Source organism: Anopheles marshallii, chromosome 3, assembly GCF_943734725.1.
Source record: "Anopheles marshallii chromosome 3, idAnoMarsDA_429_01, whole genome shotgun sequence".
Lineage (NCBI taxonomy): Eukaryota > Metazoa > Arthropoda > Insecta > Diptera > Culicidae > Anopheles > Anopheles marshallii.
In genome coordinates this window covers 299,176-325,524 of record NC_071327.1, presented here as the reverse complement: position 1 = coordinate 325,524, position 26,349 = coordinate 299,176, and the positions used below count along the sequence as shown (strand labels likewise).

Genomic DNA, 26,349 nt, shown 5'->3' with positions numbered 1-26,349 from the left:
GATTCCTTCCTTTTGGGTCTTTCACCCACGTTCCTTTGAACAAACAAAATATCCTCGCGTGTTTGAGTAATAAGATGTTAAGGTAATAGCAAAAGAGAGTAAAACAAGAACAAATGGAAGTTTGTTATTGCTATTATTGTTCTATTCAAGGAGCATGACACGCACGGCGCGTGCTTGCTTTTGTGTGTTATTTGCCTATGTTTGAAGTAATTTGGTGTATTGGTATGGGAAGAACAGCTTGAGCAGCCCGCAGAGAATCGAAAACGGAACAGCATAATCAGCCATTAAAAAGCTGCTGAGCAAGAGGATGAGCAGCCACAAAAAAGCTTCTAGCCTTACAAGAACAACAACAGTCATAAAACCGTCGTTTTACACCGTTTTTTAACACATGCGAAACTGAGGAACTAATGGAAGCTAAAAAGTACCGATGATGATGATGTATTCTCTTAACCTTAAACGCAATCGTTTATAAAACCTGTGCATGTATGAAAATGCAGAATCAGGAAATGAATCAAATGAATAAGAAATAAATCAGGAAAATGAAACAAGATAAAAAAGAAGCAAAAAACCTATAAAAATCAACACACTAAACAACCAAAACGATATGTTGCTGAAAAGAGTAAAACATTGGCAAATCAAGTTAGTTAAGCGGACGTAGAAGAGGTTAATGAGTGAAAAAACAATCGGATCAAGAACAAATAGCATCATCATTACCAGCAGCAACATTAATGCCAGAGGAAGAAAACAAAAGAGCAACAAAAAAACAAACACACCATATACACACAAAACCAAACAACAACATGTGAGAACAAGAGAATTAAACCGGAAACACTGTGTTCACTTTACGATTCTGAATTCATACATTGATATTGATCAGCTTTACTTTTTATTGTAGCGTTTAAGTCGCCTGCGGGGGAAAGCATGTGGGCCGCTGGATATCAAAATCCTGCGTCCTTTCGTTGTAGTAAAAGAAAAAAACAACGGATTAAATATAAGAATGCGTAAAACTTGCGTAAAACCACATACATAAACAGACGGAAAGAATGTAAGGATAATATTACTAGCTGGGATTATGAGTAAACGAAAACAGCCGGCAAGTAAACACGTTAAAAAAAAACACGAAAAAAATACACAGAAAGTCAAAAAGAAGGAAAAAATACAAATTAAATAATGAAAATATGCTACTATTTGTTTGTGTGTTTGATAAGTGTGATCTTTCGTGTATGCGTAAGTATGATAACATCCTTGTTTTCGTTATGAAATTTGCGAACCTATTTTAGCATAGTTTGTTTGCAAATTTCACACTTCACTGTCGCTGTACAGCAAACACAGCGATATTACGGTCGGATATCACAGAGCGCAACAATCACAGCGATATTAAGGCGTTGACTGCAAGAATTTCTCCATAATATTACACCATCAACATATACTTTTCCACAAATACTCTTTACACAATTTTGCGTCATAGGATCTTTTAAATTGATGTCTGCTCTACAGGAAAAAGCGCCAAATTTTCTGCCGAAACTAACGTCGATTCCGCGATCTCAAAATTTTTGTCGGCACGCCCCGAAGTGATCTGAAATTTCACACGAAATTTGAATCTCGGATACCAGGAGAGCATCATTCTAGTAGGAAGCAAGCAGCGTGCACGTGGTTGTACCGCTCTCGCATGTTATCATTGAGCGTGATAGCAGATCTTGTGATAGATTGAGAGTAAACGATAGTGGTGGGCAATTTCACCACCGCATACTATCAAACTCGTGAATACGATCGCTAGTGTAGATGAAAGGGAAAACATTCTCCATCTCTCTCTGATTTCCCGCCGGCTGATGCGAAACGCCATACAAACGAGCCGATTTCAGATTTCGGATACCAGGAGAGCATCTTTCTAGGAGGAAACATTGACTCACCTCCAGCGTGCATGTAGCTGTACCGCTCTCGCATGTTATCATTGCGCGTGATAGCAGATCTTGTGATAGTTTGAGAGTAAACGATAGTGGTGGGCAATTTCACCACCGCATACTATCAAACTCGTGAATACGATCGCTAGTGTAGATGAAAGGGAAAACATTCTCCATCTCTCTCTGATTTCCCGCCGGCTGATGCGAAACGCCATACAAACGAGCCGATTTCAGATTTCGGATACCAGGAGAGCATCTTTCTAGGAGGAAACATTGACTCACCTCCAGCGTGCATGTAGCTGTACCGCTCTCGCATGTTATCATTGCGCGTGATAGCAGATCTTGTGATAGTTTGAGAGTAAACGATAGTGGTGGGCAATTTCACCACCGCATACTACCAAACTCGTGAATACGATCGCTAGTGTAGATGAAAGAGAAAGCATTCTCCATCTCTCTCTGATTTCCCGCCGGCTGATGCGAAACGCCATACAAACGAGCCGATTTCAGATTTCGGATACCAGGAGAGCATCATTCTAGTAGGAAGCATTAATTCCGTTTCAGCGTGCATGTAGCTGTACCGCTCTCGCATGTTATCATTGCGCGTGATAGCAGATCTTGTGATAGTTTGAGAGTGAACGATAGTGGTGGGCAATTTCACCACCGCATACTATCAAACTCGTGAATACGATCGCTAGTGTAGATGAAAGGGAAAACATTCTCCATCTCTCTCTGATTTCCCGCCGGCTGATGCGAAACGCCATACAAACGAGCCGATTTCAGATTTCGGATACCAGGAGAGCATCTTTCTAGGAGGAAACATTGACTCACCTCCAGCGTGCATGTAGCTGTACCGCTCTCGCATGTTATCATTGCGCGTGATAGCAGATCTTGTGATAGTTTGAGAGTGAACGATAGTGGTGGGCAATTTCACCACCGCATACTATCAAACTCGTGAATACGATCGCTAGTGTAGATGAAAGGGAAAACATTCTCCATCTCTCTCTGATTTCCCGCCGGCTGATGCGAAACGCCATACAAACGAGCCGATTTCAGATTTCGGATACCAGGAGAGCATCTTTCTAGGAGGAAACATTGACTCACCTCCAGCGTGCATGTAGCTGTACCGCTCTCGCATGTTATCATTGCGCGTGATAGCAGATCTTGTGATAGTTTGAGAGTAAACGATAGTGGTGGGCAATTTCACCACCGCATACTATCAAACTCGTGAATACAATCGCTAGTGTCAGTAAGCTAGATGAAAGGGAAAGCATCCTCCATCTCTCTCTCTGATTTCCCGCCGGCTGATGCGAAACGCCATACAAACGAGCCGATTTCAGATTTCGGATACCAGGAGAGCATCTTTCTAGGAGGAAACATTGACTCAACTCCAGCGTGCATGTAGCTGTACCACTCTCGCATGTTATCATTGCGCGTGATAGCAGATCTTGTGATAGTTTGAGAGTAAACGATAGTGGTGGGCAATTTCACCACCGCATACTATCAAACTCGTGAATACAATCGCTAGTGTCAGTAAGCTAGATGAAAGGGAAAGCATCCTCCATCTCTCTCTCTGATTTCCCGCCGGCTGATGCGAAACGCCATACAAACGAGCCGATTTCAGATTTCGGATACCAGGAGAGCATCTTTCTAGGAGGAAACATTGACTCACCTCCAGCGTGCATGTAGCTGTACCGCTCTCGCATGTTATCATTGCGCGTGATAGCAGATCTTGTGATAGTTTGAGAGTGAACGATAGTGGTGGGCAATTTCACCACCGCATACTATCAAACTCGTGAATACGATCGCTAGTGTAGATGAAAGGGAAAACATTCTCCATCTCTCTCTGATTTCCCGCCGGCTGATGCGAAACGCCATACAAACGAGCCGATTTCAGATTTCGGATACCAGGAGAGCATCTTTCTAGGAGGAAACATTGACTCACCTCCAGCGTGCATGTAGCTGTACCGCTCTCGCATGTTATCATTGCGCGTGATAGCAGATCTTGTGATAGTTTGAGAGTAAACGATAGTGGTGGGCAATTTCACCACCGCATACTACCAAACTCGTGAATACGATCGCTAGTGTAGATGAAAGGGAAAACATTCTCCATCTCTCTCTGATTTCCCGCCGGCTGATGCGAAACGCCATACAAACGAGCCGATTTCAGATTTCGGATACCAGGAGAGCATCTTTCTAGGAGGAAACATTGACTCACCTCCAGCGTGCATGTAGCTGTACCGCTCTCGCATGTTATCATTGCGCGTGATAGCAGATCTTGTGATAGTTTGAGAGTAAACGATAGTGGTGGGCAATTTCACCACCGCATACTATCAAACTCGTGAATACGATCGCTAGTGTAGAGGAAAGGGAAAGCATTCTCCGTCTCTCTCTGATTTCCCGTCGGCTGATGCGAAACGCCATACAAACGAGCCGATTTCAGATTTCGGATACCAGGAGAGCATCTTTCTAGGAGGAAACATTGACTCACCTCCAGCGTGCATGTAGCTGTACCGCTCTCGCATGTTATCATTGCGCGTGATAGCAGATCTTGTGATAGTTTGAGAGTGAACGATAGTGGTGGGCAATTTCACCACCGCATACTATCAAACTCGTGAATACGATCGCTAGTGTAGATGAAAGGGAAAACATTCTCCATCTCTCTCTGATTTCCCGCCGGCTGATGCGAAACGCCATACAAACGAGCCGATTTCAGATTTCGGATACCAGGAGAGCATCTTTCTAGGAGGAAACATTGACTCACCTCCAGCGTGCATGTAGCTGTACCGCTCTCGCATGTTATCATTGCGCGTGATAGCAGATCTTGTGATAGTTTGAGAGTAAACGATAGTGGTGGGCAATTTCACCACCGCATACTACCAAACTCGTGAATACGATCGCTAGTGTAGATGAAAGAGAAAGCATTCTCCATCTCTCTCTGATTTCCCGCCGGCTGATGCGAAACGCCATACAAACGAGCCGATTTCAGATTTCGGATACCAGGAGAGCATCATTCTAGTAGGAAGCATTAATTCCGTTTCAGCGTGCATGTAGCTGTACCGCTCTCGCATGTTATCATTGAGCGTGATAGCAGATCTTGTGATAGTTTGAGAGTAAACGATAGTGGTGGGCAATTTCACCACCGCATACTATCAAACTCGTGAATACGATCGCTAGTGTAGAGGAAAGGGAAAGCATTCTCCGTCTCTCTCTGATTTCCCGTCGGCTGATGCGAAACGCCATACAAACGAGCCGATTTCAGATTTCGGATACCAGGAGAGCATCTTTCTAGGAGGAAACATTGACTCACCTCCAGCGTGCATGTAGCTGTACCGCTCTCGCATGTTATCATTGCGCGTGATAGCAGATCTTGTGATAGTTTGAGAGTGAACGATAGTGGTGGGCAATTTCACCACCGCATACTATCAAACTCGTGAATACGATCGCTAGTGTAGATGAAAGGGAAAACATTCTCCATCTCTCTCTGATTTCCCGCCGGCTGATGCGAAACGCCATACAAACGAGCCGATTTCAGATTTCGGATACCAGGAGAGCATCTTTCTAGGAGGAAACATTGACTCACCTCCAGCGTGCATGTAGCTGTACCGCTCTCGCATGTTATCACTGAGCGTGATAGCAGATCTTGTGATAGTTTGAGAGTAAACGATAGTGGTGGGCAATTTCACCACCGCATACTATCAAATTCGTGAATACGATCGCTAGTGTAGAGGAAAGGGAAAGCATTCTCCGTCTCTCTCTGATTTCCCGTCGGCTGATGCGAAACGCCATACAAACGAGCCGATTTCAGATTTCGGATACCAGGAGAGCATCTTTCTAGGAGGAAACATTGACTCACCTCCAGCGTGCATGTAGCTGTACCGCTCTCGCATGTTATCATTGCGCGTGATAGCAGATCTTGTGATAGTTTGAGAGTGAACGATAGTGGTGGGCAATTTCACCACCGCATACTATCAAACTCGTGAATACGATCGCTAGTGTATATGAAAGGGAAAGCATTCTCCATCTCTCTCTGATTTCCCGCCGGCTGATGCGAAACGCCATACAAACGAGCCGATTTCAGATTTCGGATACCAGGAGAGCATCATTCTAGTAGGAAGCATTAATTCCGTTTCAGCGTGCATGTAGCTGTACCGCTCTCGCATGTTATCATTGAGCGTGATAGCAGATCTTGTGATAGTTTGAGAGTGAACGATAGTGGTGGGCAATTTCACCACCGCATACTATCAAACTCGTGAATACGATCGCTAGTGTAGATGAAAGGGAAAACATTCTCCATCTCTCTCTGATTTCCCGTCGGCTGATGCGAAACGCCATACAAACGAGCCGATTTCAGATTTCGGATACCAGGAGAGCATCTTTCTAGGAGGAAACATTGACTCACCTCCAGCGTGCATGTAGCTGTACCGCTCTCGCATGTTATCATTGAGCGTGATAGCAGATCTTGTGATAGTTTGAGAGTAAACGATTGTGGTGAGCAATTTCACCACCGCATACTATCAAACTCGTGAATACGATCGCTAGTGTATATGAAAGGGAAAGCATTCTCCATCTCTCTCTGATTTCCCGTCGGCTGATGCGAAACGCCATACAAACGAGCCGATTTCAGATTTCGGATACCAGGAGAGCATCTTTCTAGGAGGAAACATTGACTCACCTCCAGCGTGCATGTAGCTGTACCGCTCTCGCATGTTATCACTGAGCGTGATAGCAGATCTTGTGATAGTTTGAGAGTAAACGATAGTGGTGGGCAATTTCACCACCGCATACTATCAAACTCGTGAATACGATCGCTAGTGTAGATGAAAGGGAAAACATTCTCCATCTCTCTCTGATTTCCCGTCGGCTGATGCGAAACGCCATACAAACGAGCCGATTTCAGATTTCGGATACCAGGAGAGCATCTTTCTAGGAGGAAACATTGACTCACCTCCAGCGTGCATGTAGCTGTACCGCTCTCGCATGTTATCACTGAGCGTGATAGCAGATCTTGTGATAGTTTGAGAGTAAACGATAGTGGTGGGCAATTTCACCACCGCATACTATCAAACTCGTGAATACGATCGCTAGTGTAGATGAAAGGGAAAACATTCTCCATCTCTCTCTGATTTCCCGTCGGCTGATGCGAAACGCCATACAAACGAGCCGATTTCAGATTTCGGATACCAGGAGAGCATCTTTCTAGGAGGAAACATTGACTCACCTCCAGCGTGCATGTAGCTGTACCGCTCTCGCATGTTATCACTGAGCGTGATAGCAGATCTTGTGATAGTTTGAGAGTAAACGATAGTGGTGGGCAATTTCACCACCGCATACTATCAAACTCGTGAATACGATCGCTAGTGTAGATGAAAGGGAAAACATTCTCCATCTCTCTCTGATTTCCCGTCGGCTGATGCGAAACGCCATACAAACGAGCCGATTTCAGATTTCGGATACCAGGAGAGCATCTTTCTAGGAGGAAACATTGACTCACCTCCAGCGTGCGTGTAACTGTACCGCTCTCGCATGTTATCATTGAGCGTGATAGCAGATCTTTGTTTGTTTTGTTTTATGTTGACATTTTAGACACAGTATTATCGACAACGTCGTTGGTTTAGGATATAGGAATCGAGAACATATGTTTCCTCAATGTACGCTGAACTTGGTAATTTCGGAAGTAATGATCTGACAGAAATGTCCACCCAAGTTCAAAGGTTTAGTCTAGTTAAGGTAATGGTTGCGATTATCAAAGATTCAGGAACGGATGTTTGGTATCTCTGAGGTAATCGCTTGAAAGTAAGTCTTGATGTCCTTGACCCGAATACCTTAGTACGACAGCTCATACCGTATAACATATTCTACTTAATGGTTAGTAGTTTGATAATTTACATGTTTGAAGCATCCGGCTCCGGTATTTTCATTTGTGATTCTTCAGTAGTAACAAGCAAGGACGTGGGAAGCAACCCATTGGATGAAGCTATTAATAAAATCACAAAAAAAAATCGTACAACATTTTTATGTTTCTCACGGTATTCGTACAAAAAACGAATGAGTACGTCAGGATATCGTGCAAATTCCTAGATATTTAATTACTTCTGCAATGAGCGTTAATAGTGTTTTTTCACTTTTTTTTATATCAACATCGTTGTCCAAGCATTGCGTCGGCTTCAGAAACCATACAACATTCTTAAAAGGACGCTTGAGTAGCGTGGTATAAAAAACCACACACAACGAATTCAGAATTCAAAAACGTTTCACCATTCAATCGGAAAAGCTATCCTACTACATCCGCAATTCCAGAGACAGCCCCGGTCACAGGCCAGGTCACAAGTAAACATTATAAAGCAAATAACAAAACGCTAGTTGAACTATCGCCGACATCTCGACCGATATGGATACCGTGAAATTGTTCAGCGTTCTGTTGATTTGTGCCTCTATGATGTTAATCTGTGAAGCACAGGTAAGCAGATGGATGGTTAACCCGGATCCAAACCATCAAGCATCTCTTAGGTTTTAAAGATGGCTAATGGATTACTATTCCAGCTGACCTTTACGCCAGCCTGGGGTAAGCGTTCGCAAGGTGCAATGGGAATTAATCCACTCGGTAGCTCCTTTGGACAAGACGCTTGCAAAACACCAGTTGATTCGCTGCTCGTCATCTATCGAATGATTCAGGTAACGTGTAGACAACATTAACTATGGTAAAAAATGGGCGTAGTATACTTTTATTTCGTTACAATTGTGCGTTTGCAACTTACCTTTTGATAGGCCGAAGCTCAGAAGATTGTTGATTGCAGCCAAAAATAGTAAGCCGTCTAACCATGTTAATTGGTAATGAATCCAGTCTATCAGCTGCCACCGATGACAAAAAACAGATTTTCCTCCTTCGATCGATTCGTTATATCTCAACTATGCTACAAACATCTATTGTTCGAAGGATTTCACCATCAGTTCAGCCTTTGAGGTTACGATTGTAAATAGTTCGTGCTGCTCTGTCTCTGCGGAAGATTAAATGTAACAGAATCAAACAAACAAAAATATAAACAAAATGGCATAAGTTATTGTGATTGTACGGAACTACATACATGCTGGGAGTCTAGTTTTGAGAAAATTTGAGTTAATTTTTTTTTGCTATCATCTTTTCAGCTTTGATCAGAGAACCATGAATCATCGCAACAAAAAGGTAACAGAGCGGAGACAAACTTTATGTGGCGACTATTTTTGTAAAACAATCGACCATCACAAAGTGCCTGCAGACGCTGTTTTTTTCTTTTTGGCTTGACACATACGATTCAAACATACATCATACCATATTCTAATCTACAACTAGTGGTCTCGGTTTGAAAACTATGTTAATCACACTGAGAAATCTTTACGATTTATAAGCGTTCAGGAAACCCATTCCTCCCAGAAGGAGGAATAAGATTTTCTTAATCGCACAGTCAAGCGCTTTCTATGTCGTCATTGACCATTTTTAAGTACAACTAGTTAGGATGAGTAGTTATATAATAGGTTATTCTTAACAACTGGGCAGTTTTACTAGAGTACCTTTGTTTTAGTTTCGCTGGATTCCGTTGAAGGTCGAAATAGTTACCATTTTGTTTATAAGTTAAACAAAATTGGAACAAATTCTTTACAATTCCACCGATTTATTCAAAATCTAAAAATAAAAAAAATAAAATATAGTTATTAATTTCACGACATGTGTTACTTTTCCAGTTTCCAACAATGTTTTTAACCCATATTTTAACAGAAGGAATATTTACTAACTAGAATATTTACTACTTAACAGAAGGAATATTTACTAACTAGGCATTTTACTTATTCCGTTTAACTTAATGAAAATCAGTGCAATTAACTCCCAATCATAATTAATAAGTTGAGTTTTAACAGCTTATGATTTTTTTGGAACTCTAAAATTATTATTAGGTGTCATTATATTTGCTCCCATAGCCGTTACTTTTTCGCTAGTCAATTTTTCGCTTCCCAAGATACAAAACTGGAAATCATTCAATATAATCAATGACAGAATGGTTATTCATAACAATTGAAGAAATTTGAAAACGTAGACAAATTAATTGACCAATTGGTTATAGCAAGTGCGATCACAATACTTCGGAAGAATTGAATTAGCATATGTGAAAACATTCGAATCGTCTGAAAAAATGTATGCAAATGGATTACTCTACTGAACGGTTAACTTATAATTTATGAAAAAAATCCTCCAAATCTTGTTTTTAGAGAAGTACCAACACCAACGTACAGAGAAGAATCAAAACAGGATAAGAATCCCCTTAAAAGAACAAAGACCCGATGCTTCATCATTAAGATGCATAGCATGTGCAAAACCTGTTTTTCCTCTTTTCGATACGAGCGATGAACGAAACTGGCAGTAAACAAATATCTCCATCCATGGGTTTTGAATCCACCCAGATGCTGTTTTACCACAAACAAATGGTAAATTGAAATTGCGAATCAGTGGATTGTTTCTAACCAATATATGTTTGAATCGTGAGAACAGTAACTGAACAATGTGCACGGTATAATATCGAAGCCTCGCGATCGCGAACTCGCATTCGTACCGGTGATCTAGATCAGTGAAGATGAGCTCACGCATTGGTGTGTGTTTCCGAGAAGCGTTATCACAACCGGTGCTATTGATTGTGTTACTAGTGTTTGTACTTATTGTTCACGGAGATTTAGAAGGTACGTGAGTAAGACAATTTAATTAATTTATATCAAATACGGTTGTATTCCTGCATCGCTTTTCTTTGCAGTTGGTGAACAATGCACAGTGCAGCGAACGAATGAACCAGGTTTCTGCCGCCCCGTTTCCGAGTGTGCCCCCATAATCGACGACATACGAAATCGACGGGGAAATCCTACAAAATGTGGTTATATCGATCGCGTGCAGATTGTTTGCTGCCCACAAACCGGTACTAACCCTGTGGTAGCATCAACTACACAATCCCCCATAGTACGGAATGACCACCAACGAGTCATGGAAAGTACGTTATAAGTTACGCTTTTATTAGGCAGATACGAAGTGTTTTTTGTGTGTACATATCTCTTTTTGTTTCCTACTACAGAGTGTGTCGAATATGGACAGGCGGTATTTTCGAAGGAATATGTAAACTCATTGACTGCTGAACAACCGAAATTGCAAACAATTAATAAGTGTGGATACACGGCGGTCGAGTTAATAGTAGACGGTGAACTGGCCAAAGCGCGTGAATTTCCACACATGGCACTGATCGGTTTTGGGGCGCCACCAGAGATTAGGTATCTTTGCGGAGGATCGCTTGTTTCCGATCGGTTCGTGCTAACTGCTGGACACTGTCTAACGTCCGCTAACTTGTAAGTATATTCTATTATTTTTTTCTATAGGTGGTACTACATCGTAATCAGGAATTGTCGATTTTCTCATACTGTGCATTGTTATTCAATCACATTGATTATAGTTAATTGGTGTGACTGAATTGCTATGTTAGAAGCATTCATCTAAATGAGTGCACATTCTACAATTTGAGGGACAAGAATTGATCATATTTGTTTAAAATAAATAGATCTGACCTTGTGCAATTTTGATCAGGTTCCATTGATCACCATTGATTCCAGGTTCCATTGATCGCCAAGGCTACCATTGATCATGTGCTTAATGTAGAATACATATTGATTGAATAATTGCCAGTTTATTTATCCACATGAAAATTTCATTCGCTACCTGATAACGACCACTTTATTACACTATTTCAATCTCAGTGGATCAGCCACAGTCGTGCGGCTGGGCGAATTATCGTTGAGCTCGTCGACGGATGAAGCCTTCCCGGAGGATTATGATGTCGCCGAAAAAATTCCTCACCCAGAGTACAAGCAAACGTCACACTACAATGACATCGCACTCATCAAGCTAAGCCGTAAAGTGATTTTCTCTCCTTACATACGCCCCATCTGTCTGCCAGTGCTGCAAACCATTTCGCAAAAGCGTGCCATAGCCACTGGTTGGGGCGCGATCGGTTTTGGATTAGAACAAAGTAGCGAACTCCTCAAAGTTACGCTTGATGTATTCGGTTTTGATGAATGTAAAGTTCTGTTTGAACCAACACGTAAGCTGCGCACCGGTCTCAACGTCACAACGCAGATGTGTGCCGGTTCACGTAATTCTACCAAGGACACCTGTCAGGGCGATTCCGGTGGACCGCTGCAGGTATACAACGATGCTAACGTTTACTGCACCTATACAGTAATCGGTGTTACCTCGTTCGGCCAAAACTGTGGACTGGCTGGTGTACCCGCAGTATACACTACAGTCTTTCCGTATATTCCGTGGATAGAAAATTTGGTGTTTTAAAAGTAAATCGCGATTAACATTACCTCTGCTCTAGGTACAAAATCCTTAAGAAGTGTAGTACCGTTCGCTCAGCATTAGATGATAAATGATTTTACTAAGCTTTTCTCCAATCATTCGCTTCATCGGTCCGTAAGGCAAATTTAGCATCCGTTGTCGTTCTGCTTCACTGGAACAAGCTTTATAAGCAAGGAACAGACACTGTGGGGTGGGATACTTTTCCACAATAGTGTTCACCTTTTCGATTGTTAGCAACTTTATCTGCAGCAGTTGCTTCATGAAGATGTCCCGGACAGTGCAATCGCGCGTTTTCGAAGATTTTTTGTAGAAATAATCAAACAAAAATAGGGGAAATGTTTGATTGGAAATTTCAAATAGATGAATACCATCCGAAAAGGGCCGTTGAGTAACATCCTTATAAAGCTTATTCTGTAAAAATGCAGATAAAAAACTTGTGTTAATACTATTCTTCAAAAAGTCATTAAAATGAAACTTTTGCTTACTTTGATTGAATTGTTTAGAAAGTTCGTCATCACCGAAAGATACAGTACTGTGTGAAGGTGGTTTTCCGTGTACTTTACTGTGAACCCCTGGACGTAAGTATTAAGTGCCGCTTGCGCAAGCGTTACCTCCGGCACACCGACCTGCCGATTGTTTCCTAAATTTTCTATCAGGTAGATTACATTTGGTAGACCGCACTGTTTTAAACGAAACTTTTGCTCGTGAAACCGTCCATCTTTGATGCTGCTCGCAAGATCATCGATGCGCTTGCGTTCCAGTATATATGGTAGAAGAAATTCTCTGCCAGAATCGTCTCTTACTATCCACGCAAAATCACCTACACTTAACCGGCGAACTTCATGCTCAATGGAGTGTTTTGTTAGTTCTTGAAGTGTCCGATCGAGACTGCTTTTGGTTTTGCCAATTGTTTCGCCTGTGTCTACAAGTAATGTCACTTTCGGGTGCGATATACGAACAAAATCACGTCCATCCAAGGTATTGGGTAGGTGATCGAAAATGGAATCGTTCGGCATTGTTTCCTCTATATTTGGTACTAGTACTGCTGCTTTTAAATCAGGTTCTATTTCACATTGTACTCGAACAGTCTTTGTGAGCTCACGGTAGTGTTCTGTATGTGCATCGTTTAGAATAGTTTCAATAGCGAGATTGTGATCGTTGATTACTTGTCCACCGCTAGCAAGGTAAGCCTTCAAGCGTCGATCGAGATTTTCGCAGATTGTTTTACCGAAATCCATTAGCATAATACAATCTCGTCCTGACGCCAGTGGAAGCGGATACCTGCGCAACGATGTCAGGGCTTTTTGTAGCGCAATTCTTCCCATCGTGTTTTTCGCTTCCGCTTTTGTAATCATCTCTTCCAACCACATTTCGAACAACGGATTCGGTCGCTTCAGTCGGACACTTATTCTCCGACGATTTACGCAGTGTGCGGCAGAGCTGTCGGTATTGCCGCTTTCTTTCACTATTTTAACTCTGTACTTTGGTAGTGACATGGTTGTAATACTTTTAGATCACATATAACTAGACCACAATTAACTCAAACATCATCCTTCAAGTTTTCTATACTTTGGCGTCTGTATCATGACAAATATCAACATTAATGAAAGTCACAATAGAAGCAATGTAGGTATGACAGATGCAAAATTTTGCAGCAAAGTTGCAGGAATCGTTGCCATTTACATTTACATTGTTTTTTTTTATTGATTCTTCCCGTATCTTAGTAGAATTCCATTGAAATTATTAGATCGATTGAGTAGAATCTTATTAAATTCAATACAATGAATTTTGTTGATTGGGAATTTTCGTTAAAATGTTTAATTCACACCTTGTGATGATACCATATATTTATCTTGATGAAACGTCAGATGAATGACAAAACATTTCTTGTTTGTCATTCTCACGGTTCGATCGGCATCATCGCAATACCAGCATTTGTAAGTTTGATTTTAGTGCAAATTTTCACTCGTAATCTGATTCAAAATGGAAGCTTTGATGGGAATTCGTGGTCCTGATTTCGTGATGCTCGCTGCGGATTGCACGCATGCCCATTCCATCATGGTGCTAAAGGACGGTAAGTCTGCAAAACAAAATAGTTTCGCCCGTCATTCTACTTCACCTCTGAAATCCTATTCGCTGTATTGTAGACGAGGACAAGATCTTGAAGGTGTCGGATAATTTGATGATGGCAACCATGGGTGAAGCTGGCGATCGTGTTCAGTTCACCGAGTATATTAGCAAAAACATACTGCTGTACAGAATGCGCAACGGCTACGAGCTCGGTCCGTTAGCTGCTGCACACTTCACACGCCGGAATTTGGCCGATTATTTGCGGTCACGTACGCCTTACCATGTGAACATTTTAGTCGGAGGTTACGATGAAGTGGATGGTCCCCAGCTACATTACATCGACTATTTGGCCAACTCTTTGCCGGTAAAGCATGCAGCTCACGGTTATGGTGGCATGTTTGTGAATAGTATCTTCGACCGGTACCATCACGATAAGATCACGCAAAAAGAAGCGTATGAAATTTTCCTTAAAGGTGTTACGGAAATTCACAAACGTCTGATTTTGAATCTACCCAATTTCAAAGTGGCCGTGATAGATAAAGATGGTGTAAAATACCTTGATGACATCACACCAGATTCCGTGAAACAAGCTTCTGCTGCTTAAACGAGTGTGAGAGAGAACGTTCGCAGCGTTCATTTGTTCTGGGGACGGTAATATTACGGGAGATTTTTGTCATATATCCGGAATAAAGTCGATCAACATAAAACTGTATAAAATGTGTACAAAATTTTCTTTCTGTTCTACTGCACCCATTTCACCACTGCGCCATGCTTCTAGAGATTGAAATATTTTATTGGAACTGCACACATAGCATCAGTGCTTTCCAATTACATTGTCTGACAGTCCCATACAATGGAACACCTACTCCCGTTTCTCTATTTTACATTCCAAAACTACACCATAGATCTAGCATCCCGTTTTGCCCGGCAGTATCCACAATTCATGCTCTTCCCACGGCTACTGTATCAAAATCTGTCTGCGATGTTATTTTCTTAACACGTCATAGCTAGTCAGATATGCTGTTTTCAAGTATTTCTCCCGTGAGGAGTGGTTTATAATGCGACGGCTCACTTCAGTTAATCAAAATTGGTTTTCAGTCATTTAGTCCAGTCAAGTCTGCGTTGTTCTCAGAAAAACATGTCGCTGTTAATTAACGCGCTATTGTAAGTAACCTAGTAAGTTTGTGCTGTTGGTGTTTTATTGTTATTTGCACGAACTATTGTTAGGGGGAGAAGAATTAATTTCATTCACGGAAAGGGTAGTAAATGGTTGGTTCAATGAAGGCAAAATTGAATACCGATTTAATAATTTACATACCAAAACAGCTTACCGCGCACATTAAGCTCAATAAATGTCTAACATAGTTCTAGTCAAATTTGTTGACGCACACATATGAACTTCTATCGATAAGTTTGATAAGCTGAACTATCATATTACACGAAAGATCAGTTAACAAGCATGAAAGTGATTGTAGCATTGAGGTCCTAATTTTCACTTGCATAGTAACAAGAATACGTTTAGCATCCAAACAAGGTCCCAATCAATCCTGGACGAGATTGAAAGTGGAAAAAAGGAGAAGGTACCGGGATGTTGGGAGATTGAGATCGGTTTTACTTGGACTTTTTCGCTTCCTTCTTTTTTGTTTCTTTTTTTGTGGGTGGTGTGGTTTTCTCGACGTTTGCGTTGTTATTTTTTGGCGCCTTCTCCTTGGATGGTTTTTCTTCCGGGTGGTCTTCGTATCTACAAGAAAAAAGGTAAAAAGATGTATTTTTCGTACGAGAGCTAGTCGTGATGGATAAATGGAGCTGTACTTACGCTAACAGTTTTTTCAGATCACCCTTGAGTACCGCTAACAGAAGCGGTGTGCCTAAACACGCTGGCACTAAATACAAAAGAGCGGGCTGTGCGTGTTTGAACACGTGCATTACGAATATCGTTGCGAGGAGACCAATAAAGTACGCGATGAATGTTGCGTAAAAGTAGGTCTTGCTTTTTCGCTTCAAGCTGTTGTCGAAGCGTAGCAGCAACGCGATGAAAATTCCTGGAATGACAATATCCCCTAGTCCGAGTACGGCAAAGTTTGATGCTGACAGCCCGTTCGTCATGAGATCCTGAGGAAACACGATCTTGATGGGTGCTTCAAACGATTTCGCTACCGTGACCATCACATTTGTTCCAAACACCCAGAAGATGTCGTACACAAATAGACCGCATAATAGAATGCAGCCGGTAGCGATGTTGTTCAGATGCAACAACTCCACGCCATTCACGGCGAAGGACAGGCCCAGCAAATTGTTGGCGATCCAATGCTTTTGAACCAGGTACCACACACTAATGATGAGTGCCACAATAAAACACACAACGTCGTGCGTGGTGAACCGGTAGTCGATGAGGTACTTCTTATCCTTGTTCTTCTTTTCACCACCCTCCTGTGGCCCTTGTACGAACGACAGGTGGTATGGAATCTTGGGTATAGAGGCTGGTATTAGTGAGCTAATCACCGGACTGAGCAAATGCGATAATGCCATCACACCAAGAAAGAAAAAGTATCCCGTCAGCAGGTAGTTGATGTTGTCCTTCGAGAAGATCTTGAAGAACATATACAGCCCGAACAGGGCACACGATGCCATTATGGGGAACATCATTGCGTCTTTTGAGGACATCGTGTCTGGTTTTTCTCCCGTTTTTGCAAACGCCGTCGATTGCTCCTTATGATGCTTGACCGAACGCAACGAGCCGAAGAAGATTGGAAGTAAGGCCATCACGACCAGTGTGCCATATGCTAGCGCCATGCCTTCTGGAGTCGAGGGAGTTTTCCCGGTTGCGTTCGTTGCGCCCCCTTCGTCGCCGGCCCCATCAACGGTTGTGGCGACGGTCAGGTTTTCGTGGATCTGTGCAATTACTTCCTCTACTACGTCCGCCATGGTTTCGTGTTGTGTTGTATGTTAATAAATTCTAATTATTGTTTGCACCGAGTTTTGTGAGACAAACTGCCGCAAAACGTAGTTCTAACCACGGTACGCGTGTGACACGTATTGCTTTCTGCACTATTTGGGTACCGAAGGGGGATGAACATTCAAACACTCGCACTCCACAGATAACCAAACAATACGAAAAACGTCGTTTTGTGGCGGAGAAAAAAGATACATTTACTACACGCTTGTACGTCGACACCACCACCGAAAAGTGCTTCGTGTGCCGCGCGTACAATTTTCTGAAGAAAAGCCACCTCACTCACTTTTCAGTCCGTTTACGCGTACGCAAAAGTTGTTTTCACCCGCTGGCATAAACTGAATGCGTGTCAAAAAGCAGTCAATGGACCAAGGTATAGAAGGGCCGTTCAGATAAGGTGGGAATGTACAGAAGATGTTTATATGTTGTTATCGTAATGTAAAATCATTTTAAGTGAAGTATTGCTAATTTCTATGTTCACTTAAGATACATTTAGTAATAATGGATACTTATCAAACTTAATAGAATCTTAAAAAAGGTATCAAAAGAAAAAAATATTTCGGTTTTGATTTATAGAGCCGTGTGTATACCAAATGTGATTACCAAGCTTAATGATCTTGGTACTGAAATGAAAAGTTCTGTACCCTATAAAATTCTATTTTATTCAGCGTTACGATCATTCTGTGCAGTGCACTTGAACTAAAAGCCATAAGAAAGGCCTTACGTCTTTTTTTTTCGTTAGAACGGCCACCAGGCCGTATCGACTTATTTTACCACCTACCCGGATAGTCAGTCCTAGCTACTGGATGGGCTGGTCCTGTCGTGTGAAGACCGCCGCCACTACCAATAGACCATCGGAGACTGTTTAGGATGGATAGAACGCCTAGAGGGTAGGCAAGAAAACCGAGACAGCTAGCGCCATCTAGGCATGAAAATAAGCACTATGCGTTAGGTGAAAAAGGACATGATTAGTTTTGGAATCTAAGCAACAAGGCAGATTCAACCATGTAAAATCTAAATATCGCTAATCCAGCAACACCATGTGTGGTTACTATCCATAGTGTTCAATAAACCAGTCAGTCAACAGCAAGTTTTGGAGTTGATCCTTTAATCACTCAGCTGTCAGCTCTGTTGCGAGTCCTGGTAACGGGTAGCAAACAATAAACACCTGGCAGCGCTCTCCAGTGTGTTAAAATCAAAGCTGTAATTTTTGGCTCCATAGAGAATTCATCACGAATTCTAAAACAAATCAGTTGAGGGCGCAATCTTAAACAGAGACCAAGAAAGAGCTTAATTAATAATCATAATTATAGTGATGGCAAACATTCAGCCAGGTAGCCATTTGCTTAGATATATAGCAGGTGAACATATGATCTGTACCCAATGGGAGGTAGGTTGACTATTCATTACTTTATTTGATTATTGATATTACAGTATTAGTACGTGTACCACGGTATGAGCTGTATGAACACGAATCACATCCGAGGAGCAGTCCTTACTTCTGGGCAGTTGATCGCAGGCTCGCAGTGTGTATGTGCGTTGTATCCCTGAATACAGTCCCGAGAACTGTCCTCAGCGCGACTGCTTGCGCTGAAGCTTTGCAGGGCGGGGAACTGAATTTAGGAAATTACTGCTCGGATGGCTGCGCTGGTGAACTTTCTACAAAAATGCTGGTACGAAACGCTTGTTGCTGTTGATGTTGATGTCGTGGGTTATGATTGTGGCCGATTCGCTACACATCCAAATGTGTATGGCATTCAATAATTGAATTGAAAACGTTTATTGAAACCAATAAGTCACAGAATATGCCAATGGTTCATTCCGAAAGCCGTCGCTTAATGAGTGCAGCACACTGTCTTTGTTAGTACAGAGTGCCAGTTTGTCTTCACTTTTTTGCTACCGCTTTAGTGTAACGGTTACCGAACTCCAACATGCAACCGCGCAGTCCCTGCTGACAGAGATGGTAGTCCCGGTACGGTGGAACCAACACCTCGCTCATTGTTTCCATCATTTCGATGTAGTTTCGCAACGCTGCTTCGTACTCACCGGCTGCGTGCAAACGGGTGGCCGATTTGAAAAGCATATCAGTGTCTTGCAACGATTTTAACCCCTTCATGATGTTGGTATGCTCGCCGCATTCTGTGCACTTTACCATGAAATCGTTAACTTCCGCCGGGATGATCAGTACGTTCGAGCAGATCTTGCCTCCATCACAACGGAATCGGATAACTCCCGGGTCCATCTCGGTAAAGAGAGGCCAATTCTCAATGCACGGCATACACTGACATGTAAATCGGTACTGATTGAGAAGCGTATCCCGTCGTTCATCACGACGAACTTGCGTAAAAAGTGGGCCATAGTTTTCGGCCACCATCGAGTCGGCAGCGATGGTTTTTACTGTGCGCACACACACCTGGTTGCCTCGGTAGTAACGAGTGACACCCGGGTCACAAGAATGATTGAACAGTGCCAGTGTAGGATAGAGACCACCACCAATGAAAGTGGACTTGCCTACATCGGCCGGTGTTTCGCGTATCATCTCGGACACCTCGTGAGCATTGAATTGCAGCAACTGCAGATTGTGCACCAGCAGACCGCCGATGAAATTTTGTTCCTGCGGGCTGTTTCCGTAATTACCTAGTATGAGACACGCATTCAAAAGTGTCGCCATAAGCGTGCGCTGGAATAAATCCTCCGGAGAACGCGTTGACTCATGGGTAACCAGTTTGTACACCTTGCGGTAGTCATCAACAGGCAGCCTGGAATATGGAATGTTTTACTATAATGCATCGATCGTGTGAAGGGGAATGGAATGGAAGTCTATACGTTTCCACTTCATAACCGAAAGGTTATGGAACTTACTTATCAATCTGCTCGTTAGTCAATCTCGCTAATTCCGGCTTCAATTTAATGAAATAATCCTCTGACTTTTGCGCGACCATGCGCAGTGCCATGTGACACGTGATGGATGCACCGGAACCCCACAGAATTGGAAGGAAACCGCACTCGTAACGGTGATAGGAAGCGTTCGCTTTTGCCTCGCACTCGTCTGAACAGAACACCACATCAGCACACAACGGACATGCGATCGGTACCGAAACACGCTTGAAGCAATGCGTACAGTGATCTAAACTGTAATCCTCCAGTAAAGCTGACACGTGCGGTCGTTCTAGTAGCAGAATCGTGTTTGGTTTTAGATCACTTTTGGTACGAGCGAAACGACCTTCGTCTTTTGTCTCATCGAACCAGAGTGCTTTCTCAAGGAACTGATCCGGAATTTTAACGACTGACCCCGCTTGTTGGTCCGCTTTGGATGAGGTCTTTTTCTTATTCTTCTTTTCTGACTCGATGTTCTTGGGCAACAGATTAATCATGATCTGAGCGTCGCGTTCTAACTTTTGTCTACGTTCCAGGGGGAGATTAGAATCATCCAGTGCTGTCACCGTTGCTCTGAGGATGTAATAAGTGTTTACAGTAGCGGAATTGGATGCACATTGAACACGAAACGTACTTGAAGCATTGTAATGCCGCCTCGTAATCCTTTTTCGCCAAATAGCAGCGTGCCTTCCTTTCCGTTAGTTTGTACAGCATCTGATTGGGGTAGTGATGAGCTAAGGCACGTTGAATATCCCTTAGTGCAAGATCATACTTTTCCAGATGGTACAAAGCGGCACTTCTATTCGCCAGTATTATGGCTTTTTCTTGAACTGAAGACGATCATAAAAGAAAACAGTCTGATATAGTGCAAAACAACAATAATGAGAATCAAAAGGAATGAGGTTATGTACACTACCAAATATTCCCACGCTTACCGTTTTCCTGCGGCGTGAACAAATAGCACTTATTGTAGAAAACGAGAGCCTCGTTCCATCGCTCCGCCTGAAACGCCTTATTACCCAGCGTTTTTAATGCGGTTGCCTGTTCCATGCCCTTTCCATTGAATTCTCGTTTCAGCCGCAACTCGTCTACGATCGAACCTAATCCACTCACAAACCGGAATCGTTCTTCATTGCTGGTCAGCCGGACGAATTGGTTGAAATGATTATCGTCGAGCGATTTGCGAACCGCATCACAATATCTAGGAAATGTTCCGTCTTTGTGATAAATCTCCATTTTGCCTGTGCTTCTGAGATGAAAAACTAAGTGTAAAGATGATCCAAACGATCGCTAATTTTTCCTAATCAAATATCGCTAAACGTCACCCATTGAATCTGGGGACCCCGAAGAAAGTACTGTCTCATCTTGCACGAATTTTATCGTTGCAACACAGAAAGCGTGTTCTCTTTCGGTTTCCGTATATTTTTAGAACGCACGCATTCGTGCGCACAGCCGCATAATGTCGATAGCCCCCGTGTACAGTTAATCTTGGCTCATCAAAATCACCTATTGCGGAGTGCTTGTGCCATTTGACGTTTTCGGATTTGTTTACTTCAAGCACGCATGCGCTAAGGCAGGTTCCGAATAGACCTGGCCGGTTTTATTTGCGCAACAACGAAAAACAACAGACGGAAATGTCGGATCATTCCGGAACGTTCGAATAGTGTTGCGTATGGAACAGGTGCATTAACCAATACAACGCTTCTTTTCTAACGTTGTAAACAACAAAATCAAATAACTATTCGAGTGAATGTGGATTCTTTACGCTTTAAATATTTTATGCCTCTATTCTACTGTTTGCTAATTGGGCATGATATGTAACAACTACCGAGTTCGAGACAACAGCGACGCATTCCCTGCTGGCATATGTGATAATCGCGATAAGGTGGTACGAGTACCTGATCCAGGATCATCATGATCGCAGCATACTTGGATAGTGCGTGCTCGAACAGACCTACCTGATAGAGATGACTTGCCTCGTTGAATCGATCAATCATGTTAGCTTCCTAGAGAAATACAAATAGATGTACAAATGATTCCCAGACAGCAAGGTCATCGGATGTTTCCACTCACCCGCAACTTTCTAATCCGATCGCCGATGTCTACTATGTGTCCACAGGCGTGACACCGCACTCCTTGGCAATCCGAGTGAAGATTGTATGGCACTGCCTCCTGGCAACCGGTACCGGTGCATCGAAACCGTATTACCGAGTGTATCATGTCCGCGCATGTAGGCCAGTCTGCAGCACAAGCATGACAGTTACATTCAAACATGTAATTGGTGGCCAACAATTTTCGACGCTCCGGGCGGGACATTCGTGTGTAAAGTGGTCCATAGTTTTCTGCGATTATTGTACCGGCAGCGATGTTCTTAATCGTCCGAACGTGTACCGTCGTGCCGGAAAAGTACCTGTAAACAACAAAGGGTTAACCGGTTTTTACACAACACGCAACTCAAGAAAATGCTTTTGAAAAAGCACTAATAACCGCACAATGCCGGGATCACATGAGTGATTGAAGAGTGCCAACATTGGATATAGCGCTGCTCCTATGGCGACAGATACTCCCGTTTCGTTTGAATGTTTGCGTTGAACTTCCGAAACGTCATGTGCATTGTAGTTGATTATTTGCAGATTGTGCAGCAGCAGATATCCCAGGAAGCTGAGATAAATGTAAAGGTAAGGTACATAAAAAACATTATCTATATCTTCACTATCCACATACTTATCTTTCTGTTTGTCTGTATTGTAGTTCGACATCGTTAGTACTGAGTTCAACATGGTCGCCATTAATGTCCAAATAAGATAATCCTCAGTGCAACGTTTATCCGAGTGTGTAACCAGTTTAAAAATCTTCCGATAGTCTTCATCTGGGAGTCTGCGACAGGAAACTTTTGAGTAAATCAGCCAAATCCATATGCACTTCCTTTCACATACTTATCCGTAAGGCTAGCTGCCAAACCCGATAACTTCTGTCGCATTTCGTCGAAGTAAGAAAAAGGCTTCTGTGTGATAACCCGAAGCGCCAGTAAACTCACAATTGTAGCACCCGAATTCCACAGTGAGCGCAAATATCCACACTCATACTGATGATAACTTGCGCATCCATTCTTTTCACATCGCCCCGAACAAAACACAACATCAGTACAGCCAGGACAACAGTACAGCACGTTAATTCTCTCGAAGCAATCGCTACAGTGCGTTCCACTGTATTCTTTTAGCAAGGTGGCAGCATGTGGTTTTTCTTTTAGAATCACCCGATTTGGTTGCATGTCGGTCTTGGTGGTAGCGAAACGACCCTCCTTTTCTGTGCTGTCGTACTGTACACTCCCATCCAGATGAGGTTGAAACGACCGACTTCCTTTCGCTGGTTCTAGGTACTTCTGTACATTTTTATATTGGTAGTACACAGTATCGACGAGTTTTTTCAATTCCCCAATCCTTTTGTCCCGATTCTCGGGCGTTAAACTGGAGCGAAGACTCAGATAATGGATCGCTTTGTCGAAACATTCAACAGCCATCTTGAAATCCTTCTTGGTTTGGTAAATACGTGCTTTGCGTTCCCACACTGTTGTCAGCTGTTCTACTGGATAACCGTAGACGATTGCACGATCGGCATCCTCTAAAGATTGATCCAATTTACCAAGATTCAGCAGTAGCTGCGATCGATCATCCAGAAGGTGCGCTTTCTCGAGTACTTAAATGGTTATTGGAGATTGATTAGTTTCAATCATTTGATTAGGAAACTCATAATTGGAAAAAAAAGAACTAGATATTGCCTAATGGAACTAATATACCCCTTTCTAGTTCATAAATACATACCGTTTTCTTCCGGGAGAAGCAAATAGCACTGATTGTAACTTTTCAACGCATTTAACCAATCCTTATTTCGTTGCAATCGATCACCATTCGCCTTATGATGCAGAGCCTTTTCCAAACATTTACCTTTATCTAACGAATGCTCGAGAGGTAATTCATTCACTACGCGCCTTTTCAGCTCGTCCACAAACGTGAATCGCTCCCGATCCGTTGAAAGGCTTGCAAACTGTTCGAATTCTTCCGGTTTAATTGTACTCCGGAATTTAATGGCATACGTGTGGAAATACCCTTCATCAGTAGTGACTTCCATTTCCGTACTGGATAGCAAATTAAAACTTTGCACCTTTGCACCTTGCAGTGATGACAACCAATTGATGAATGAAATTATCTTATATTCGTTCCACAAAGCATTCCCAAAATTTCTTTGTTTTAATAATAGTAACTGATGTGACTGTTTTTGCCTAAACCTTGCGCAACGCTTGAATAGACGCATCCGAATGCGCAACATTGTTCTTGCGCATGATCCGAAGCAATGTTTGTGTTCGCTAGCTGTAGCGTGTGCCAAGACGCGAATGAAACATTCGTGCGCAAACTTCATTCATGCATTTAGGTACAGATTGTACCTTTCCTTAATGACAAAGAGAAACGGGAATTTTATTCTCGTTTGGGAATTTTTCGTATCTTGTAAGCAATGTTATTATAGATGTGTCCTTATTGTATCATTATAAACTGTCCCTAGAAAATTATGTGATGAACTTTTCTCGGACCCCTTGACGTCAGAGCCCCAGCGATCCTATTCCTCCTGTTCTTCATGGTTCAACATCAGACAGATTTTTTTGAACCAGTAGTAGTCAGGTGGTATTCGGGGCCTCTTGAAGCTCGGGGTCACCCACAGTCGTTCAGCCGCACAGTGCTCTAAGGATAAGTTGCATCAAATACTAGCAGCGTATTTTCTATTTTGAATTGGTTGAAGAACTGAAAAAGATCATTCCAAAATCAATAACGACATAACATGCAAACTCGTTAAAGGCATTAGAATGCCATTAGAATCAAAACCATTTACTTTATCAGTGTGCAGATGGCTTTAAGATCGCAATCGTCGTCATACTGTCTCAGTTGTCTTCTCTCGAACGTTATCACTTGGATAATTCCGCAAATTCTGGATTCTGGAGGAAGTGGCGTGCCAAACTTATTGAATCGCGAAAGCGAATAAGAAAAAACGGTGAGATTGGTAGTGAAACACAAAACATATTACGGTATCGCAAAAACTGGATATAAAATCGCGTGCACAATTTAGTGAACGCCAAATTGGCCAGGCTGTTAAGAGTTAAGATATATACACAATTCTACGAAATTTTAAACAAATGATGTGCAGAATAGAATGTAAAAATTATTTTAAATAATGATAAATATTTGTATTTGGTTTTTATCTAATTTAATCGTCGAAAATAAAAAGTAAACAGCCTGGCCGAATTGGCATTCACTAAATTGTGCACGCGATTCCATATCCAGTTTTTGCGATACCGTAAAATGTTTTGTGTTTCACTACCAATCTCACCGTTTTTTCTTATTCGCCTTCGCCATTTAATCCGGTAGGTACGTAAACAGCCCGATCGGATTTTAAATTCACTAAACTCTGCCCCAGAAGCACCAAAATTGTAACTTTTCCCGTACGCAGGGGCGGACTATCCAGCTGCCGGTAAATAAAGTCACAGAAAACCAGAAATGGGCAAACCTAGACCTCTCGAGGTTGTTGTGCCGATAAAGAAGAAAAAGTTGAAATTGTGCCCACGACTCCATATCCAACTTTTGCGATTCAGTCAAGTGTTTTGTGTTTCACTATCAATATCCTTGTTTATCTTATAAGCTTACGCGATTCATTAAGTTGGGCTCGCCATATTCTATCTATGGTAAAACCCTGTATCTTCCGGGTAATTTACAGAGATATTGCGATCGTGATGATTTTTTTTATAATATCTAGTACTAAATGTCACTAACTATTACAGTAATTAATATTTTAACAGTTAAAAAACACTGCACTGGATCGTATGGAGACTCTCGAGGGCCGTAGTTTAGAGACCCCTGATATAGAAGAACGGCAATGATCTTTGGCAAAATGGAAAGTGATAGCTGTACGTAATTGTGGTGCTTGTCCAATTCATGCCGTGATAATTCGCCAGCATCGTTCCCCTGTTTCGGCCTCTTCGTACGTTATTGAAAATGAACGATTGATTATTGTTCGACATGAATTTTCATGTATCGTTAAGCACGCGAGAGAAAATCGATGTTATAAGTACAACATATTTATAATGTTATGATGCAATGAAGCTTTGTAATGCCAGCTGCCAAAAGTGTGTCGGCTAGGTC

The 26,349-nt window shown here is 42.3% G+C and overlaps 7 protein-coding genes across 7 annotated transcripts; 3 read left to right on the top strand and 4 right to left on the bottom strand.

The window, feature by feature from the left end:
• The first annotated feature begins 8,289 nt into the window (after window positions 1–8,289).
• On the top strand, window positions 8,290–8,705 carry LOC128711008 (hypertrehalosaemic prohormone). Its single transcript, XM_053805873.1, has 3 exons — window positions 8,290–8,358; window positions 8,442–8,573; window positions 8,667–8,705. Exons 1-3 carry the CDS (start codon window positions 8,290–8,292, stop codon window positions 8,703–8,705), a joined length of 240 nt encoding a protein of 79 aa, XP_053661848.1.
• A 1,796-nt stretch (window positions 8,706–10,501) lies between these two features.
• On the top strand, window positions 10,502–12,249 carry LOC128715639 (venom protease-like). Its single transcript, XM_053810550.1, has 4 exons — window positions 10,502–10,604; window positions 10,676–10,906; window positions 10,988–11,255; window positions 11,661–12,249. Exons 1-4 carry the CDS (start codon window positions 10,502–10,504, stop codon window positions 12,247–12,249), a joined length of 1,191 nt encoding a protein of 396 aa, XP_053666525.1.
• Window positions 12,250–12,294: 45 nt separating this feature from the next.
• LOC128714797 (crossover junction endonuclease MUS81) lies at window positions 12,295–13,760 on the bottom strand. The gene is made up of 2 exons (XM_053809676.1): window positions 12,750–13,760; window positions 12,295–12,675 (listed from the first exon to the last, which is right to left on the bottom strand). Exons 1-2 carry the CDS (start codon window positions 13,758–13,760, stop codon window positions 12,295–12,297), a joined length of 1,392 nt encoding a protein of 463 aa, XP_053665651.1.
• A 487-nt stretch (window positions 13,761–14,247) lies between these two features.
• Window positions 14,248–14,938, top strand: LOC128711473 (proteasome subunit beta type-2). The gene is made up of 2 exons (XM_053806350.1): window positions 14,248–14,338; window positions 14,412–14,938. Exons 1-2 carry the CDS (start codon window positions 14,248–14,250, stop codon window positions 14,936–14,938), a joined length of 618 nt encoding a protein of 205 aa, XP_053662325.1.
• A 1,007-nt stretch (window positions 14,939–15,945) lies between these two features.
• LOC128711871 (minor histocompatibility antigen H13) lies at window positions 15,946–17,259 on the bottom strand. Its single transcript, XM_053806758.1, has 2 exons — window positions 16,151–17,259; window positions 15,946–16,075 (listed from the first exon to the last, which is right to left on the bottom strand). Exons 1-2 carry the CDS (start codon window positions 17,257–17,259, stop codon window positions 15,946–15,948), a joined length of 1,239 nt encoding a protein of 412 aa, XP_053662733.1.
• A 1,913-nt stretch (window positions 17,260–19,172) lies between these two features.
• LOC128713597 (SET and MYND domain-containing protein 4-like) lies at window positions 19,173–21,400 on the bottom strand. The gene is made up of 4 exons (XM_053808457.1): window positions 21,100–21,400; window positions 20,799–20,994; window positions 20,150–20,737; window positions 19,173–20,046 (listed from the first exon to the last, which is right to left on the bottom strand). Exons 1-4 carry the CDS (start codon window positions 21,398–21,400, stop codon window positions 19,173–19,175), a joined length of 1,959 nt encoding a protein of 652 aa, XP_053664432.1.
• A 554-nt stretch (window positions 21,401–21,954) lies between these two features.
• On the bottom strand, window positions 21,955–24,292 carry LOC128715149 (SET and MYND domain-containing protein 4-like). Its single transcript, XM_053810030.1, has 6 exons — window positions 23,986–24,292; window positions 23,101–23,860; window positions 22,889–23,041; window positions 22,652–22,825; window positions 22,238–22,574; window positions 21,955–22,170 (listed from the first exon to the last, which is right to left on the bottom strand). The coding sequence occupies exons 1-6, from the start codon at window positions 24,290–24,292 to the stop codon at window positions 21,955–21,957; spliced, it is 1,947 nt and encodes a 648-aa protein (XP_053666005.1).
• Between the last annotated feature and the right edge of the window lie 2,057 nt (window positions 24,293–26,349).